The sequence below is a fragment of the Eulemur rufifrons genome, chromosome 6 (genome assembly GCF_041146395.1).
Source record: "Eulemur rufifrons isolate Redbay chromosome 6, OSU_ERuf_1, whole genome shotgun sequence".
Taxonomy (NCBI): Eukaryota; Metazoa; Chordata; class Mammalia; order Primates; family Lemuridae; genus Eulemur; species Eulemur rufifrons.
The window spans coordinates 55,288,097-55,308,275 of record NC_090988.1 but is presented as its reverse complement, the minus strand read 5'-3'; the positions used below and the strand labels follow the sequence as shown (position 1 = coordinate 55,308,275).

The window sequence follows — 20,179 nt, the reverse complement described above, 5'->3', positions numbered from 1 at the left end:
CCCCAGTAAAGTCTGGAGAAGAATCTGATTTCCAGAGTTACCTCATTATAATAATCAAATACCCAATTTTCAACAACAAAAAAACCACAAAGCATACAAAGAAAGAGGAAAACTTGGCCCACTCAAAGGAATAAGATAAAGTGACAGAAACTATTCCTGAGGAAGCCAACATCTTGGACTTACCACACAAAGACAGTAAAGCAACTGTCTTAAATATATTCAGAGAGCTAAAGGAAAACATGGACAGATAAGTAAAGATAGTGAGGAAAATAATTACTAAAAAAAAATCAGAATATCAACAAAAGAATTAAAAAGGATCAAAATCTGGAGTTGAAAATAATAACTGAAATGAAAAGTTCACTAGAAGAGCTCAACAAATTTGAGAAGGAAAAGAGAATCAGCAAATGTGAAGATAGAAGAATTGAAATTATTGAGTTTGAGGTGCAGAAAGAAAAAAAAAAAATAAAGTGGACAAAGCCTAAGGGACCTGTGGGACACCATTAAGTGGACCAATAGATGCATTATGGGACTCCTATAAGAGACAGAAGAGGGCAGAAAGATTATCTGAAGAAACAATGGCCAAAAAATTTCCCCAATTTAATGAAAGCCATGAATCTCCACATCCAATAAGCCCAATAAGTGGGATAAACTCATAGACCCACACCAAGACACATAACAAAACTGTCAAGAGCCATTAGGATGGCTATTATCAAAAATATGAAAAATAACAAATTAGTGAGGATATGGGAAAACTGGAACCCATGTGTATTGCTAGAGGAAATGTATAATAAAATGGTTTAGCCTCTGTGGAAAAGTTTGATAGTTCCTCAAAAAGTTAAACACAGAATTACCATATTTTCCAGCAATTCCACTCCTATATATATATATATATATATATATATAGAATTGAAGGCAGGAATTCAATAGATACTTGTATACCAATGGTCATAGCAGCATTATTCACTATTGCTTAAAAGGAGGAAGCAACCCAATATCCAACAGATGAACAAATTAACAAAATGTCGTATATACATACAATGTAATATTAATTCAGCCTTAAAAAGGAATTAAATTTCGATACATGCTGCAACATGAATGAACTTTAAAAACATTATGTTAAGTAAGCCAGACACATAGGATAAATATTGCATTTCATTTATATGAGGTACCTTGACTAGGCATATTCAAAGAGACAGAAAGTAGAATAGATATTATCAGGGACTAAGGGGAGGGGGAATGAAGAGTCTCAGTTTTTATGGGTACAGAGTTTCTGTTTGGGATGATGAAAAAGTTCTGGCAAAGGACAGTGGTGATGGTAGTACAACACTGAATCTACTTAAGCCACTGAATTGTATGTTTAAAAATGGATAAAATGGTAAATTTTGTTACATATATTTTGTCACAGCAAAAAAAAAAAAAGGAAAAAGGCATAAAATATAAAATTACCTCCCTGAATTCTCAAAGAACAGAAAATATGTTTCTTCAAATTTGACCTTTATATGAAAATAAATGACAAAATTAATCTCACACAATCGCTTAGAAATGTTTATCTTTATTTCAGAATGACCTATAGGACCATATCTAGAATAAGGTCCTATGAGCACTTCTCATGAGTTGTCTCTCAGTTTTGCTTCTTGAGACCTATGAGTCAAAGCAGTAAAACTAAGTCTCCTTAACAAAAAACTGAGGTCATCAGAAAAGCGGGGCTAAAAGGGTGATGAAACTTTACTTAATCGCTCCTTATCTGCAAGATGACTTCTTCTGCATTCTTAAACTTCTACTTTCTAAACTTGGAATATAGAAACAGTACTTTAAATCTATTGTTCCTTTTGCTGCAATAAGGTCCAGCAAAGCCTTACACCTATTTATGCTCAAGAAGTAGTTTGGTTACTGAAGACATGCTGGCTTCTTCTAAGCCCCTCCTCAGGATCCACACATCAGACACTCATCTCTATTCTCCAAAGAGCACACCATGGCTGCTGTGTTCCTCTCTTTCTCTTCTTCCTCTTTTGATATCTTTTCCTTATCTTTCAGCTTCTCCTTATTTAGAGTGAACTGGATCGGATTAGCTGCTGGTCTTGTCCTTAAATAATACATCCCGGTCTTCAAACCCTACAAGAGAAGTAAATATAACTATTAGGAAAAACTTTTGTGAAAACAGTAGACATTCAAGACCAATGTTTTAAAGTACATTCCCATAAACCAGGTCAAACTCTTTTCTAAACTTGGAATTCCATCTCCACTAGAAGTACCATACCCTGTTCTTGTCACCCCCAAAACAGGCTTATCTCTTTGGAAATGTCAAATATTTTTATTCTCTTTTTTTAATGTGTATAACTTCCAAATTTGCCTAGGACAACATGTCTGTCTTAGTTTATAACTTTCTAGAGGGCTAGACTATGTCTCTGTATAATAACAGACTATGACCACTTCAAGGTAAGGATCATCATCTTCTATTCAGTATCCCCGATCCTGGGACACTAGATGTTCAATAAATGTTTGTTAAATTTAAAAAAAATTTATAATCCTATATAAATAGCTATCACATTGCCAAGGAATAAGAATACAATCTAGAATCACAGGACTTTACAGATTGCAATGACTAGCCAAATAATTTGGCTTTTACACTATAGATAAAGTGGGGAAACAATGGACATTTTGAATAGTGGGTTGACAGGTGCAAAGTTTTATTTTAGGGAATGATGATAGTGCACAAGATAGCCTGGAGCAGAGATATTAGAAGCAAAGAGGTCAGTTAAGAATAATGACAGTGGAATAGGAAGGAAGGTATTCAAGAAATAGCACAAAGGAACAAACAACATGACTTGTTGAGTAATTGCGTGGAGAATAACGGAAGGAAAGGATCACAGGTAACTCCAAGTTTTCAAACCTAAGAATGAAATAATCCTAATAGAAATAAGAAAATCCAAAGCAAAAGCTTGATCTGATATAAGAACCATGGGTTGGTTTTAACATATTAGATTTGAACTTAAAGAAAAACTTCTAGGTAGCAATTTTTAATAGGTAGATAGAACATGAAATTGTTCCAATTCCAAAATATCCCACACTGATAATAAAGTCCTCCTTGATTTTCTCTACCAACCTGCTTCCAGCCGTAGAAGTGCATACTAGTGAGTTTGCCATAGTTAGGCTCAGCAATATGGATGTTCAAAGACTGGCTTTGATCAATGAAAGCCCCTCTCTCGGCTGCCATCTTGAGAACAGTTTTCTGAGAGATTTCCCATACAGTTTTATAAAGTTGCTTCAGGTCATCAGGAATTTCTGGTATGCTCTAAAGAAGGGAAACCAAATGTTTATTCTACCCCATTTGAAGAAAGCAGTATGATTATAGAATAATGACACAAGGGTCTGACCTTGGTTCTACTTCCTGCTAGATCTGACCCTAACCATTCAGTATCGTATGTAATACTTGTCAAGTTTGCCAAGACTGCTCACCTCTGGCTTAGAAAGCCCCAAAAAACTCCATTTAACCAACCAAATATCAATCTGGTGGTAATCATTTAAGCATCCATTTTTAATTGGTTTATGGCTAAAACATTCATTGTTCTAGAGGCACTTAAAAAAGGAAGGAAAAGTCAGCACTAAGAAGCAATAAATGACCCTTGAGTTGCAGAAAACAAATAATCAGGGCTGTAACTCACAGGGGTATGATCAAGGGAAGCAATGAGATAAAACTCTTTAAATAAGCTAGGACTCCACAAACTCCATTTGGAGTACAAAGAAATCAGGTTTTCTTAGGTCTAGGGTTAACTTACATTAAAACACAAAGACTGGCTAATGCTACAGTTTCTGTCTCAAATATAGAGATGTTATAGAACTCTTTATCTATGTTGCCACGCAGATCAACATTTAGTCAGAGGCCTCTACCTACAAATAAATGCTTCTTGATCCTCAGTTGCAAATTTTATGGTTGAACACTATTTGTGACTTTGTCTTTTGGACTATCAACCCTCTCAACTATCAATCTCTACCATGCTTTTTAATTAAGTCTGATTCTCTAATTTCAGACTTCATATCAGTGATTCTCAAATTTTGATACACTTTGGAAGCATCAAAGAATCTTCCAAAAATACTGATGTCTGCTCCCACTCTCAGACATTTTCATTTAATTGGCAGAGGGTACAACCTAAACTTCAGGATTTTAAAAGCTCCCCAATTGATTCTAATGCAGAAAAGTTGGGTGCCACTACTTTATATTATTGCACAAACAACAAGAGGGAAAGGGCTATGTAAAGATGTGTATAATCCTAGCACAACAACACAGAAGTGTACAGAGCTACATAAGCAGAGTCTGTACGAACACAATGAAAAGCTATTCTCTCCACTGTATGGGATAAGTGAGGAGGCACCACAAAGTCCAACTCCTCAAGTACACACTTCATTTTCATTCTGTACCTGGACAGAGCCATTGCATGCAATAATCTGGTTTTTCATCTTTTCATCCCATAAGCCCCGTTCAGTAAGATCTTTCAGTAAGTGAGGATTTACAATCTGAATGAAAAAGCAGAAAAGATGTGAAGAAATAAGTAACAATGACAGGGCCTGCATAGGATCACAGGTCTAATGCTTAAAATAAATAAGATCACCAAAGAATTATTTAACATTAGATTGCTTGGTAAATTCTATTTTTTATGAAACTGAGATGCCCATCCCACCACATAAAAGCTGTATTTGTTTAAGGTCACGATAAATATTATTCAAGAAACACAAAATAGTGTAGTATATGTATATTAAATCATTACATTGTACACCTTGGATATATACACAATTTTTAATTGTCAATTATATCTAAACTGACTTAAAAAATTTTATTTCTCAGTAAACCTGAAATGATTATTTTAATGTAAAAAAAAAAGAGGAACATAAAATATAGCATTTGCAAAAGTGAAAACAACTAACATTGCCTAAGATGGGTAAATCTAAACGAATTGATTTTTTGTTTATGTAAGGATAAAATAAATACTTAAGTAAAAAAATTAGAAATGCATCTTCCCCAAACCTTACAGAAATTTATTTCAAGATATCTGGAAATTTACAAATAAAAGTATTCTAAATCAGTGGTTCTCTACCCTAGCTGCACATAAGAATTTTTTTTTCTCTAATCCTGTTTCAAAATGCAGATAAGAATTACCTTAAAAAAAAAAAGCCCACTGGTTCTGCCCATCAGAAATTCTGATTGGTAACCAAGTCTGAGAAGCATTCTTAAATGATACTTCTATACACATTTTGAGTATTCCAACTTAAGTATCTGAGGTTGTAGCATATATCACTATGATTATATAATGGTTAAACATCACTTGAACTCCAATATCAAGTTACTTTCATATTCAACCCCAATCATCCATTCTTTCAACATATATTTATTAAATGTCATTATGTGCTAAAATAACATAGAACAATCTTACACATGAAGATGACTCTCTCTCTTCATCAAAGCTTTGCCCCCAAACTGAGAAAAGGGGACATACTAAATAAGAGTGAGCATTTCTTCTCAACATCAAACTTTTGAAAGATCTCTCTATAGGTCTGGTTGTGAACTGCTCACCTGAAATTCTCCTGACAAGACTCTGCGAGTATAAATGTTGCTGGTGTAAGGTTCAATGGACTCATTATTGCCCAGGATCTGAGCAGTTGAAGCAGTAGGCATTGGGGCAATAAGTAAACTGTTTCTTACACCATACCTAAAGACAAAGAGATTATTAGCTGCTGATCCTAATGCAGATGCTGTAACATCATACCTGCATTTAACTCACATGCTGGCTTTTGAATTAATCTCCTGCAGGGATGTAACACCACACAGTATTAATGCTATAGCTCACTCCTCTCTTAAATGCCTGACTCCTGAACAGAATCAGGACAATTTTTACTGTTGGCAATCCTTATCATGCCATGACTTAAGCCACTTGTGCTGGGGCACTCAGAAATCAGAGCACGTGATATACTTACTATCTTGCCCAGGGAAGCATTCGAATTGCTGTTGAAGAGCTCCCCACCTGTATCTAACCTTCACTCTTTTCTAAGTGCCTATATGACCACTGTGCTACGCCCCTTCAAGAAACAATGACGGGAAAGTGGTCAGAATAGAACACATACCACTATAATGCTCCATAATCCTGTAAACAGAAAAATTATGCTCAAAGTATATTCCTGACTTAACCCTATTACATCTCCAATTTGTAAGTTCCTAGAAGAAGGTCAACATCTTTTGACTCTATCCAGTGCCAAAAAGAGTAATTAGAAGAGAAAATACTATCTGACACGCTGAGAAATCTTCTAGGTGCCCCTGGCTCATCCTTCAAAGCTCAGACTAAGAGATACCAACTCTAAAACATCTTTCCTTATCAGGCAGGCACAAATACAAGTGTCAAATACAAGTATTTGTTGTGCAAACATTTTCTATGACCCATACCTTTACATATACTTTTAACATTTGTGTTACATGTCTTAGTTCACTTAGTCTTAAGGTTTTAAAATACAAAGAGCATGTCTTTCCTGCATTCTATACCTATGGATTCACATTGTGCTCAGCATACATAGAGCCTCATTATCCTGAAGGAGTCTGTACACATGGGTTCTCAACCTTACTCTGTCACTTTCTAGTTATGAGGCATCAAGCAAGCCACCAACTATTAATATCTTCATATCTTTACTTCCTCATCTGTAAAACAGCAACATCATCTGTCTATAAACAGGAAAATGTTACGAAAAGTCATATACATATGATAGGCCAGGCACGGTGGCTCACGCCTGTGATCCTAGCACTCTGAGAGGCTGAGGCAGGAGGATTGCTTGAGCTCAGGAGTTCGAGCCCAGCCTGAGCAAGAGCAAGACCCTGTCTCTACTAAAAATAGAAAAAAAAATTAGCCACACAACTAAAAATAGAAACAAAAAATTAGCTGGGCATGGTGGCTCGTGCCTGTAGTCTTAGCTACTTGGGAGGCCGAGGCAGAAGTATCACTTGAGCACAGGAGTTTGAGGTTGCTGTGAGCTAGGCTGATGCCACAGCACTCTAGCCTAAGTGACAGAGTGAGACTGTCTCAAAAAAAAAAAAAAAAAAAATATACATATGATATGTCCAAACTATGGAACTATCTATAATCACTAAAAACATAAGGTAGATATACATGTACTAAAAGAGAAAGGTCTCCAAATTACTAAGTAAAAAGTCTCAGATTATGTCAAATTTGGTCACATTTATATGACAAAACTCTGTGTGTGTGCATGTGTGTGCATGTGTTTGTTGCGTGTGTGTGTGTGTGTGTGTGTGTGTGTATCTATATGCAAATGTACCGAAAAAGGTCTAGAAAAATACATGCCATTAACAAGGGTTATCCCTGGGAAAAGATATGTTAGTTTTTTTGGACAAGTTGTTGGACAAGTATGAAGAAGGACTTTTACTTTCTATTTTATTTCTGTATTTGAATTTCATTACTAATGAATGTGTTCATACCTTAATTTTGAAAAAAGTCATGTTTTTCCATCCTTGTGATACCTCACTTCGAAGGATGGCCTCAATCTCTCTCCAGGGTAATATAAGAGGTGCTAGCTTACCATTGTTTTTTGTAGTTGAGTAGTATTCCATGGTATACATAGCCCACATTATTAATCCACTCATGTATTGATGGGCACTTGGGTTGTTTCCACATCTTTGCAATTGTGAATCGTGCTGCTATAAACATTCGAGTGCAGATGTCTTTATTACAGAATGTCTTTTTTTCTTTTGGATAGATGCCTAGTAGTGGGATTGCTAGATCAAATGGTGTTTCTATTTTTAGCTCTTTGAGGTATCTCCAATTACTTTCCACAGTGTACTTGCCATCAAATTGGTACTAACTGATCAACATAAGGTATTCACATAGTAGTAATATTCATTAGGTCAGGTGGAGGGGCAGTAAACCCACAACTAATGGAAGCGGAGCACACTGTATGGGGGAAGGACACACTTGTCGCCCTGGCTTAGATGGGGCAAATGCATTACAGGTAACCAAAATGTTTGTAGTCCCATAATATCCTGAATTAAAAAAAAAAAGTCATGTATATAAAAAAATAGCTACACTGTAGTGTTGAGGAAAAAAAACCAAAATAACAAATATAAAATATAGTACAGGTCCATTTTTGTAAAAGTTGAATTTGTATGTAAATACATGCACACACACTCAGAAGAAAGACCGAAGGATACTGACATCAGATTTACGTATTAGGATAATTTTCATTTTCCTCCCTTTCCACATGTTCTTCTAAATTTTCTAACACGTATTATTTGAGTAAGAAAACAATTTTAAGGCAAGTAGCTATTTTTAAGAGCATTTTAATGCTACTGCTTTCTTCTCCAAATATTAAACATTTTGCATTTGCATTAAGCCAACAATGACAAACTTACCATGACAGAAAATGAAAACAAGTTGTTTTGTTATTCACTCAGCAAAACATTCTGCCCGCTCTCAAATCTCTTATGATTTAGTTTAAAAGTCCTATAAAGACTCAATTTTGAAATTTTTCTTTCATACAATTTAAAACATTACCCTCCAAAACCTCTTCCAAAATCCCTAACTTATTTCTATGACAAACAATTCAAACAAAAGCCATTTATATGCCAAATGTGGTTAAGTAATAAATAAGAGAATGAAAAACATTTCAAAAGTAAGCATATTTGGGAAATGAAGGCTTAATGGGAAAAAAAAAAAACCTACCCAATCTAGGTGTATTAAGTCCCTAAAAAAAGATCAACTAATAATTCCTACCATGTACTGAAATGCTTTCATTATACAAAGTAACTTGCAGGTTACTATACATATAGTATCTTACAAAGTATTTTTCCAAAAATAGGTCTATGAAATAGGCCATTTTAGCTCCACTTAAAAGATGATAAAAAAAAATTGAGTTTAAGAAGCTAAAATGACATACCTAACTTCTGAAGATCCAGGAGAACCCAAACCCTCCTGCCTTCAAAGCTACTTTACATCTCTTTCCACTTACTTTGCAATCTTCTCCTTGAGAAGTTTCCAGTCCCATAGGTCCGTGGGAGTAACATTCCACATATCATACTGAAGAATCTAAGGAATAAAGAACCCAAACTTATGATATGTCACTCTATGGCAATTTAAAACTACGACAAAAAACAAATGACTAACTGCCATGTCCCCACATCCCAACAAATGTTGTCTTCTAGTTGACCTCTGTAAAGAGCCACAAGGTCCAGAGATTTTCCTCAACAAATTTCCATATAGTTATATTGATCAAAGGCAGGCTAACTGGTTAACCTATATCATATCCACAAACCAGAAAATCCTAATATTCATGAAAGCATGTTGCTAAGAAACATGCTCTCTTTTTTTTAAAGTAAAAAACATTACTCTAACTTTATCTTTCTTCATTGCCTTGATCTGTTCCTTGATTTGTTTACTTAGCTAAAACATCTATTTTCAAACGATCACAAATTTGATTTCCTAAATATCAGCAGAAATGTCAGAACTAAAATTAACATTTTACGTGTAAAAGAATCATACTACTGATGATAAAGGCAGTGTGGAAGGCAGAATTCTAAGACAGCTTCCTACATTCCCAATCCCTGGTGCACGGGCATTTATAATCTCCACTTGAGTGTGGACAGGACCTAGGAATATGAAGGATGTCACTCCCACAATTATAGCAAAGGCAAAGGGTTTCTGCAGATGCAAATTAGTTGATTTTGAGTTGAAAAAAGGGAAACTTATGCTAGGTGGACCTGACTTATCAGATGAAAGCCCTCAAAAGAGAGAGCTGCACTGGGCCCTTTTTGAAATGAGATGCCTCTTCCACTGGCCTTAAAGAAGGAAGATGCCACGAGTTCTAAAGCAACATGGAAATAAATTCAGACAACAATCAGTAAACCTGGAAGAAGACTCGGTGCCTTAGATGAAACCACAGGCTCTACTAACACCTTGAACACAGCCTATGAGACTCAGAGAAGAAGGCCCCACTAAGGCAAGCCTGGACTCCTGACCTGTGGAAACTATGAGATAATGAATATATATTGTTTTAATCCACTAAATTTAGCAATAGAAAACTAACACAGGCAGCAATGACTAGTTCTAAATAAGAAATTAAAATTGAGTATCCTTTGTACTGCAGAGGACAAAGGTACTGAAGTTTCCTGTGGATGGTGTAACAAACTACCAAAAACTCAGTAGCTTACAATAATAAAATTTTATTCTCTCATAGTTCTACAGCCCAAAATAAACACGTTGGGAGGGCCACACTCCCGTCAAAGGCAGTAGACAAGATTCCATTCTTTGCCTCTTAGAGCTTCTAATGGCTGTCAGCATTCCTAGGCTTGTGGTTGTATCAGTCCAATCTCTGCTTCTGTGGTCATGTTGATTCCCCTTCTCTGTGTCTTTTGCAGGACAATCGCCATTAGATTTAAGGCCCACCTGGATAATCCAGGAAAATCTTATCTCAAGATTCTTAATTACATATGCCAAGACCCTTTTTTGAACCAAATAAGATAACATTTACAGGTTTAGGGATTAGGATGTGGATATATTCTTTGGTGGGGAAGCCACCATTCAGCCAACTATAGGTACTCACAGGTAAAAAGAAATTTAATCCACATACTTACTCCTTTGCTTACTGGAGAGCCCTCATAGGTTTCATATGGGCCACACTCCTTGGCCAGGTCGCAGCTGGCTTCCAGAGCTCCATAATAAATAGTTTCAAAGATTTGCTTATTCAATAATTGGGCCTCTGGACTCTCAAAAGGATATCTCATCAGGATAAAAGCATCTGCCAGACCTTGTACCCCAATCCCAATGGGGCGATGGCATTTATTTGATAAGCATGCCTTTGTGCAACAGATTTAGAGAAGAAAAGGAGAAAACATTACTAAATGGAAAAAGCAACATTCTGCACCAAATGACACACATTTACCCTCTTTATGTTAGTTTTCTCATACCATTCCAATGATAGCCATTTAAATGATGGCATGCAGACCATGACAAACTCCCTCCATCTTAGATTTCAATAATTACCAAAAAGCAGAGAAATATTTATTAATACCTCTGGGACAGGGTAGTAGTTTATATCAATAATTTTATTCAAGTTTCGGACAATGACTTTAGTGACTTCAGCCAACTTCTTAAAGTCATATGTGTGCTCTGATGTGACATACATATTCAGGGCCAGGGAAGCCAGGTTACAGACCGCAACCTGCAATGCAAAGGAAAAGGGTCAAGAATCACACAATTTTGATTTCTTCCCCAACGTCAATCACACTACCATGTAAGCTTCTAACAGTCTCAGATATTAAAATTTTTAAATTTTATCTTTAACTTTTATTTCTTCATCAATTCATTTCTAAATCTCACTAATCCTATTTCTTCAACACCTAATCACATATGTAAGTTGTAACATGCATCAGTGAAATAGGTTAAGTAGAGAACCCTGTGTTCCACGGTACATAGCTCTATTACCAGACATTTATCATGCTCTGCTATAACTAATTTTTGATGTATGTCTATCTCATTATTCAGGAGATGTGCACTGTCCAATACAGTAGCCACTGCCTACATGTACCTATTTAAAATTAAATAAAATTTAAAAATCAGTTTCTAAGTTGCACTAGTCATGTTTCAAGTGCTTAATAGCCACCAGAGATCCTGTTATAGCTCATAAGAGTGATGATTGGGTTTGCATGCTCATGTGTAAGATGTGCCTCCCTCAAACCTTGTTATGACGTCAGCATAACAGCATTACCCATTTGACATTACCCGTCTGACATGAAAAAAAAAAAAGAAAAATAGCCACCAGATACAGAACATTTCCATCACTGCAAAAAGTTCTTCCAAAACACACATCTACCTCACCTTCATTGATATTCTGACAAGCCCTTAGCAACAGAGGATCTATATTTGTGGATTTTGAAAAAGCTCTTAAGGCGGTTCCCCTGCTACATTACTCTAAGTAGTAAGCTTCTTCAGGTAGGGATCATATTTATCCTTCCACATCTGGCATACAGTAAGTACTTAATAATGTTGAATGAATACACCTTCTTTTCCATTTTGATTATGAGTATCCCAATCCAGTCTCAACTTCTCTCACTTGTACTACTGAATAGTTTCCTAACTGGATTCCCTTATGCTCTTCACATCTATTCCATTCTACACATGTTGCCAAATACCCATTTTAAAAATGTAGCTTGGATCACATTAGTCAGATAAATGCTAGGGAGAAAACTAAGGAGGAAAAGATTGAGAGTGCTGCGGGAAAGGATAGAGACAACTAAATAGAATTGTCAAGAAAGATCTCACTGAGAATGTGAAATATGAACGAAGAACTGAAGGGGTTACAAAGCAAGCCATGTGGCTATCTGGGTGGGGAGGGAAGCAGTTTAACATTCAAGGTAAAACAAAGAGCAAAAATCCTGAGGCAGGAACATGCTTAACATGTTTGAGAAATGGCAAGGAAATCAGTGAGGTTGTAGCATAGTGAACAAAGGGAAAAGTAAAAGCAAATGAAGTGGAGAGATCTAGTTGCTTAGGACATAGGGCATTGTAAGAACTCTAGATGGAAAGTACCGGCATATGCTATAATAGGGATAAGCCTTAAGAACACGCTAAGTGAAAGAAGCCTAACACAAAAGGCCACATGTTGTATGATTCCATTCATATGGAACATACACAAGTGCACAAATCCAGAGACAGAAAATAGATTAATGGTTGTCAAGGGCTAGGGGAAGAGAGGAATAGGGAGTGACTGCTAACGGGTACAGGGTTTCATCATCTAGAGCAGCAGTCCCCAGCCTTTTGGGTATCAGGGACCGGTTTCATGGAAGACAATTTTTCCATGGACTAGGGGCGGAGGGTATCGGGGGTGGGGGGATGGTTTCTGGATGATTCAAGTGCATTACATTTTTTGTGCACTTTATTTCTATTATTATTACGCTGTAATATATAATGAAATAATTATACAACACCATAATACAACCTCTCTGCTAATGATAATCTGTATTTGCAGCCACTCCCCAGCACTAGCATCACCACCTCAGCCCCTCTTCAGATCATCAGGCATTAGATTCTCATAAGGAGCATGCAACCTAGATCCCCTGCGTGCAGCTTACAGTAGGGTTTGCACTCCTGTGAGAATGCAGTGCCACAACTGATCTGACAGGAGGCGGAGCTCAGGCAGTGATGCAAGTGATGGGGAGCAGCTGTAAATACAGATGAAGCTTCCCTCATGATGAAGCCCTTCACTCACATCCTGCTGTGCGGCCCAGTTCCTAACAGGCCACAGACCGGTACCAGTCTGTGGCCTGGGGATTGGGGACCACAGATCTACAGTGATGAAAACGTACTAGAATTAGATAGTGGTCATGGCTGTACAGACTTGTTAATACACTAAAAATCACTAAATTGTATACTTTAAAAGGGTAAATATTATGGTATGTGAATTACATCTCACTTAAAAGAAAAGAACTCTGCATGGGTTGGCAAGCCAAAGAGTAGTTTTGTGCAGACAAATGACATGATCTGATTTTTGTTTTAAAATGGTCACTCTAGTCTTTATAATATAATCTATCTTGCATTAATAGTTACTTGAATATATGTCAATTTCTTCCCAAGAAAATTAGAAGTTTCCTGAGGGCAGTGACTAAGCCATATTTATTTACATTCCCAGGGCACACAGCACAGTGTTTCACACACAGCTGGTGCCCAATACATTTTGAATTAAACTGTAACTTTGGCAGTATGCTTAATTTACTTCCTGACTTTTCATTTGTTTGTTTGTTGTGTTTTTTTTTTTTAGGTCCTAGAATTGGCAATCTGTTCCTTCCTCCTTACTTCCATAGTTTACAACCAATAACCGTCCAACTACTGCAATAACTTCCTTATGCTAACTTCTAACCTCTTCTCAGACCAAGACACTCTATAACCAGAAGCAAGAACCATCCTTTTCAGCCTAGTATTTTGATGCTGTTTTCCTGTCAGAAACCTACAAGGGCTTCCTACCTCTGTGACATGTCAGCTTCTACCTCCTATCTCCCTTCCCCTAGCCATAGCCATCTCTCCATCTACCAGGCCTTAATCTATTTGCTCCATCAAAACAAATTTACTTGACACGATGCACAAAATCTAGCCCTATCTCTATGATACAGATTGTTCTTCCCAAATGGAAAGCTTTTCTCTCAACTTTTTAAAGTCAAATCCATGTCCCATTTCTAGCCTTGACTCTTCTGTGAAATCTCCTTACAGATTTGAGATTAGAATTTTGTCTGACCGTTCACTGAAAGGACTTTCTACATGCTTACATACTTTAAACTACATAAGCATCCTAACACGTGTTTGTGTTCGTCATTAACCACCATAACTGTACATTGCTATTTTTCTCAAGTAAATATTATTACAATTATGTGTGTATAAGAAAAAACTGACAGTCTTTTCTACGTGGCTTAGACTAAAAAATATTTATGGGCACACATCACACCTCTTCCTTTATATTCTATTTTAGTACTCATCTGCTAAGAACAAACTATGAAAATTTCCTTCACCTATCTCAAGTGAAATCAAGCAAGAGATTTGCAAATAATAGCTGCCTGATTTTTTTGTCAGTATTCTAGGCAGAAGTTTTTCTACCTACCTCATCTTTGCTGGTATATTCCACTATTTCTGTGCACAGGTTGCTGCATTTGATGGTTCCCAGGTTCTGCTGGTTGCTCTTCCGATTACAGGAATCTTTGTAGAGCATGTATGGAGTTCCTGTCTCTGTCTGAGACTCAATGATAGCATACCAAAGCTGCTGAGCTTTTACAACTTTGCGGACACGACCCTGTTTCTCATAACTGAAAGGCAAAATGAGGATTATTTTAATATTTAATCCTTAAGAAAATCTTTACTATAGACAACTTGAAGAAAGACATTAAAATATAAAGTTATGAAAACTTAAATTTTTACCATGTTTTGCTAAGAGAGAAAAAAGGAATATATTTATTTTACTCTGGGTAAAGTCAGAGGGGAAAATCAGGCAGGCTTAGATACCTTCAAATGATCCTAATCCCACCAAATCAATAATATCTTTTGTAATAAAAAGGAACAAAACTAAAGTAGTCAAATCTCTTAATACTGTGGTAATTTTAATGACCTATTGACATGTGTGTCCTAGTCACTCATGATTCCTACATATAATATATAGCATAACTTATTTTATCAAAAGTACTGTATGACAGAGCAAAATGATAACCCTGCTAGTCTTTAAATTAATTTTTATGAGAATTAAAAAACCCAAGCACTTATTTATATATCCCAAAATTTTAAGAAAGAAGAAAACAGAAACCAATTTTGAAGGTGCAGGAAGCAAACCTGACCAAAATTAAATTATTAATCACTTTGTCTCCTAGATGCTTCTAAATGATTCCTAAAAATGGGCTAATAACTTCAGTATTTTTGGTATTTGGATCCCCCAAATAAGAGAAACCAGGATTAAAACATTATTATTTTCATATTTTTCCCATACCTTTCATATAACTTCTCAAATTCCTCTCCCCAAACCTCATCCAGACCAGGACACTCATTAGGACACATTAAAGACCAGTCCTACAAAGGGAAGGACAGTACCACTCGTAAGAAACTTCAAGTATCAAATCCTAACAACTATGTGCCAAAAAACAGAAGAAAGAAACTTCAAATAATCAACCATAATTCGTTAGAAACATTGCAAAGATAAAGTGGCTTCCATAAGCTCTCTTGGAAATTTCCTGTAGAAATCATTTTAAGTTCAGATCCAAACAGCTAGTTCTTCCTGTTTGTACATGTCCTTTTAAGCATTTAAGTCAGATAGCATCTACTTCAGAGAACAGAAATGCAAGAAGACAGGCATGGCATCTCTTATTAACTGGTTCAGAATGCCTTCTGTGGCATCACACATAAATGGGCTCTTCCTAAGCATAACTTAACATGACTGAAGAAAACAAATCTCATTGAATCAAGTCACTACTACCAACAGGTATCTATCTCTCACCTGATTAGTCTCCACTCGTTTCATGAAGAGATCCGGAATCCAAAGAGCAAAGAAAAGATCCCTGGCACGCTGTTCTTCCTTTCCTGTGTTCTTCTTTAAATCAAGGAACTCAAAGATGTCTGAATGCCAAGGCTCCAGGTAGATAGCAAATGCCCCAGGACGCTAATGGTAAATAAATCATCATTCTTTTCAGAATCAGAATGAAACAAAGAAACTTCACGTTTTCTGAAGTACTTTTATAATATCTCCTTTGATCTTGACTATAATTAATGAATTAAATGAAATAATATAAATCAAAGTACTATAAAAATGTAAAGTAGTAATATTTTTCTTACATTCTACAAGTAAAAAAAGAGCAACTGATATATCAAAAAATGTGTAACAAGACAGATTAAGTAACTTGTCCCAAGCGACACAGTGAACTGCAGATGGAACATTCTCTTCAATGATAGCCCAGCTCACTTTACACCATATGACACATTATGTAAAGCCCAAAGAAAGTCACTTTAACTCTGACCTTATAGGCTGTACTTTAGTAAAGGTCAAAAAGGTGATCTGTCTTATCAAGGTCCCCAAAGACTACCAGAGAGAAATGCACAAACTAACAGGTGATTGGTATACCTATATAGTCATAAGAGGCAGGCAGACTACTCACAAATAATCCTCTTGATAATATTAGGTAAATAACCCAATTCTGTCAACTTTACTATTCTTTTTATTAATTAGGGAGGATTTTGTTGTTCTGTTTTGGGGTTGTTTTTTTTTTCTGCTTTGTTTTGTTTTTTCAAAAGAACAGCCTAGAGCACATATTACAACCCCATTTCAAGGTTAGGTATTAATGTGAGTCACAACTTGAGAAATTCTTTGCAAATAACCTATCATGTAAAAGACCTGCCTATATCAGTGGTTGCCTAGAGCCAGAGATAAAGTATGTGTGGGTGGGAGTGGCAGGAGTGACTAAATGCAAAGGTACATGAGGAAACATTGTGGGGTAATGAAAACGTTCTATGTCTTTATTGGTGTGGTGATTACACAAGTGTATACAATTGTCAAAACCCATCAAATTGTACACTTAAAGTATGTGCAAGGTGCACTTTAGAATAAGTAAATTATACCTCTCAAATTTATTTCAGAAGTATTTTTTTAAAGTATAGTAGTTAGAACCTATACAGAATTGAATAATCTTATAATAAGTACATATGGCTAAAGATTTTGAGTTCTAATTTCCAGTACTTTCAAGTAACAGAGCATACCTTGTTTCCACCTTGATCCACATATCGAGCTGTGTTGTTATATACTCTCAACATCGGTACAAGGCCATTGGAATTGCCATTAGTCTGAAAGAAAGACCGAGACAAAGGAGAGAGAGGGGGTTCAGCAAAAAAGAGAATAAAATGGCCCAACAGTGAACAAATTACTCTCTCCCGATCTTTTATCAAAAAGGTTGCCTTAATTCTAGTTTTACCTGCTTTCCATCTCTACTTCGGCTTTGAAAAAGTAATGCCCAACATAAAAATCAACAAAATGTTGTTGAGATGCTTCAGGACTACAAGAAGCTACTGGAGCAAAAGATCAATGCCGTCTTAAGGAGTTAAGGGAATAATTAAAAGAACTTACCAAGCAGTATGAAAAGTCTGAAAATGATCTGAAGGCCCTACAAAGTGTTGGGCAGACTGTGAATGAAGTGCTTAAGCAATTAATTGAAGAAAAACTCACTGTTAAAGCTACAAATGGACCAGGACATGTCGTGGGTTGTGGGAGATGGCTTGACAAAAGCAAGCTGAAGCCAGGAACAAGAGCTGCTTTGGATATGACTACAGTATCATGAGATATTTGCTAAGGGAGGTGGATCCACTGGTTTACAACATGTCTCATGAGGACCCCGGGAATGTGTCTTATTCTGAGATTGGAGAACTGTAAAAACAGATTGTGATAGAATTACCTCTTACAAACCCAGAATTATTCCAGCGTGTAGGGCTAATACCTCCAAAAGGCTATTTATCATATGGACCACCAGGTACGAGAAAAATACTCTTGGCACAAGCTGTTGCTAGCCAGCTGGACTATAATTTCTCAACAGTTGTATCTAGTTCTATTGTAGACAAATACATTGGTGAAAGTGCTCATTTGATCAGAGAAATGTTTAATTATGCCAGGGACCCTCAGCCATGCATCATTTTTTGGATAAAACAGACACTATTTTTAGCATTTCAGTCGGTTTTCTGAAGGTACTTCAGCTGACATTCAGAGAACTTTAATAGAGTTACTGAATGAAATGGATGGATTTGATACTCTGCATAGTTAAAATGACCATGGCTACAAACAGACTTGGATCTTGGTTTGCTGTGTCCAGGAAGATTAGATAGAAAAATACATATTGATTTGCCAAATGAACAAGCAAGATTAGACATATTGAAAATCCATGCAGGTCCTATTACAAAGCATGGTGAAATAGATTATGAAGCAACTGTGAAGCTTTCAGATGGCTTTAATGGAGCAGATCTGAGAAATGTTTGTACTGAAGCAGATATGTTTGCAATTCATGCTGATCATGATTTTGTAGTACAGGAAGACTTCATGAAAGCAGTCAGAGAAGTGGCTGATTCTAGGAAGCTAGAGTCTACATTGGACTACAATCCTGTGTAATTTACTGTAAGGTTTTTGATGGCTGCATGACAGACATTGGCTTAATATAAAAATGAAGGTAAAGACAAAATGTTGAATAAATTACAATTATGTGCTAAGTTACTTCATGGTACCTCTAATTTACTATGAGATACAACAATCACAAGCCAAAAGAACCCAAAATCAGGGTAACTAAATTTAAACTGTACACCTTCTAAAGGTCATTATATAAAGATGCACTTTGAAAAGAGTAAAAATACCACTACAATGTCTTTTTCCCAAAAGAATTGAAGGCAACTTATAATAAGATTCACATGCAATGGATATATCAGGACAATAAATAAAGTATATGGAGATTCTTAGCAATAAATGGATCCTAGAATGAGGATAATAAAATAGAGACCACTACAACTAGCAGATAACTCATCAAATTCTTTAAATAATCCTTTTAACCCCAAGGCAAGCCTCTAAACAGTCTAGAAAGAAAAGTGAGCACTGGTTCACTCTACTATTGTGTAAAAGTTCTGTATGTATCACAGCACCTCCAAAACACCACATAATGGAAGAGTTTCCTTCTGGAACTTTATTCTACAGGATTAGATATTTTCTCCCCATTACAGACGAGGAAATAAACTCAGAGATACAAATAACTTGCTCTAGGCCACTAGTAAATAGTGGAAGTAAGATTTAAATCCAGGTCTTACCCAAAACTATTATCTTGACTCCCAATGAACAGTGAACTATAATAGCAAAGGGCTGGCATTTACATCATAAAGTACCAATGTCTAAAGCTTTAATCCTGAATCTACCACACATTAAGTGACTTATCTCAGAAAGTAATTTAACTTTCTAAGCCTCAGTGTCCTACTTGCAAAATGAAGACAACAGTGCCCATACTAAGGAGGTTATTATAAGGAAAACAATTCCTAGCATGTGTCTGTAATGGTAGCTATTTCATAGTGTTGTAGTAAAGTTTAAATGAGTAATTCACAACATTTACAACAGGCTTAGGACATAGTAGGCAATCAATAAATGATAGCCATTATTATTGATAAAATAAATCAGAATTCTAAAATCTGAGCTAAAAAGGATTCTAGAGATTATGTAGTCAAATCTAAATCTCTAATAAGACAGATGACAATGACACCAGAAGTGAAATGACTCACTCCAAGTCACATAGCCAACCAGTAATTAACAGAAATCCAGGTCTCCCAAACACTAGCATAAGCCCTCTCAATCATAAGCCTGGTTGCTTTGAACTTAAATCCCCCTTTTAAACATCAAACGACAGAAACTTACCCCAGCAATGTAACTGCCAGTAGCCCGAATACAACTCACAGCAACACCAATTCCCCCAGCAGACTTAGAAATCAATGCACATTGCTTTAGAGTATCATAAATGCCTTCAATGCTGTCATCTTTCATACTCAGAAGGAAACAGCTATGAGGAGAAAAAGGGCTCAACTCAGAAAAGGAAATGAAGCGGAGTCACAAAAATGATTATATAATCCAAAGACAGTAAATTAGGCCAATAAAAGAACTGAAG

The 20,179-nt window shown here is 36.2% G+C and overlaps 1 protein-coding gene and 2 pseudogenes across 2 annotated transcripts in view; 2 read left to right on the top strand and 1 right to left on the bottom strand.

Moving 5' to 3' along the window:
* Positions 1–1,556: 1,556 nt before the first annotated feature.
* RRM1 (ribonucleotide reductase catalytic subunit M1) overlaps positions 1,557–20,179 on the bottom strand; it is a 42,209-nt gene continuing 23,586 nt past the window's right edge. For both annotated transcript variants that reach the window (XM_069469307.1, XM_069469309.1), the window contains 12 exons: positions 19,933–20,074; positions 17,262–17,345; positions 16,009–16,170; positions 15,505–15,584; positions 14,632–14,833; positions 11,056–11,205; positions 10,619–10,840; positions 8,998–9,074; positions 5,567–5,702; positions 4,417–4,512; positions 3,104–3,292; positions 1,557–2,112 (listed from right to left, as the gene is read on the bottom strand). In XM_069469307.1, coding sequence (XP_069325408.1) covers positions 1,924–2,112; positions 3,104–3,292; positions 4,417–4,512; positions 5,567–5,702; positions 8,998–9,074; positions 10,619–10,840; positions 11,056–11,205; positions 14,632–14,833; positions 15,505–15,584; positions 16,009–16,170; positions 17,262–17,345; positions 19,933–20,074 — 1,729 coding nt within the window. In that variant the 3' untranslated portion in view covers positions 1,557–1,923. The remainder of the gene's footprint in view (positions 2,113–3,103; positions 3,293–4,416; positions 4,513–5,566; positions 5,703–8,997; positions 9,075–10,618; positions 10,841–11,055; positions 11,206–14,631; positions 14,834–15,504; positions 15,585–16,008; positions 16,171–17,261; positions 17,346–19,932; positions 20,075–20,179) is intronic.
* Positions 11,652–11,761, top strand: LOC138385636 (small nucleolar RNA U13; annotated as a pseudogene).
* LOC138383614 (26S proteasome regulatory subunit 10B pseudogene) lies at positions 17,544–18,654 on the top strand (annotated as a pseudogene).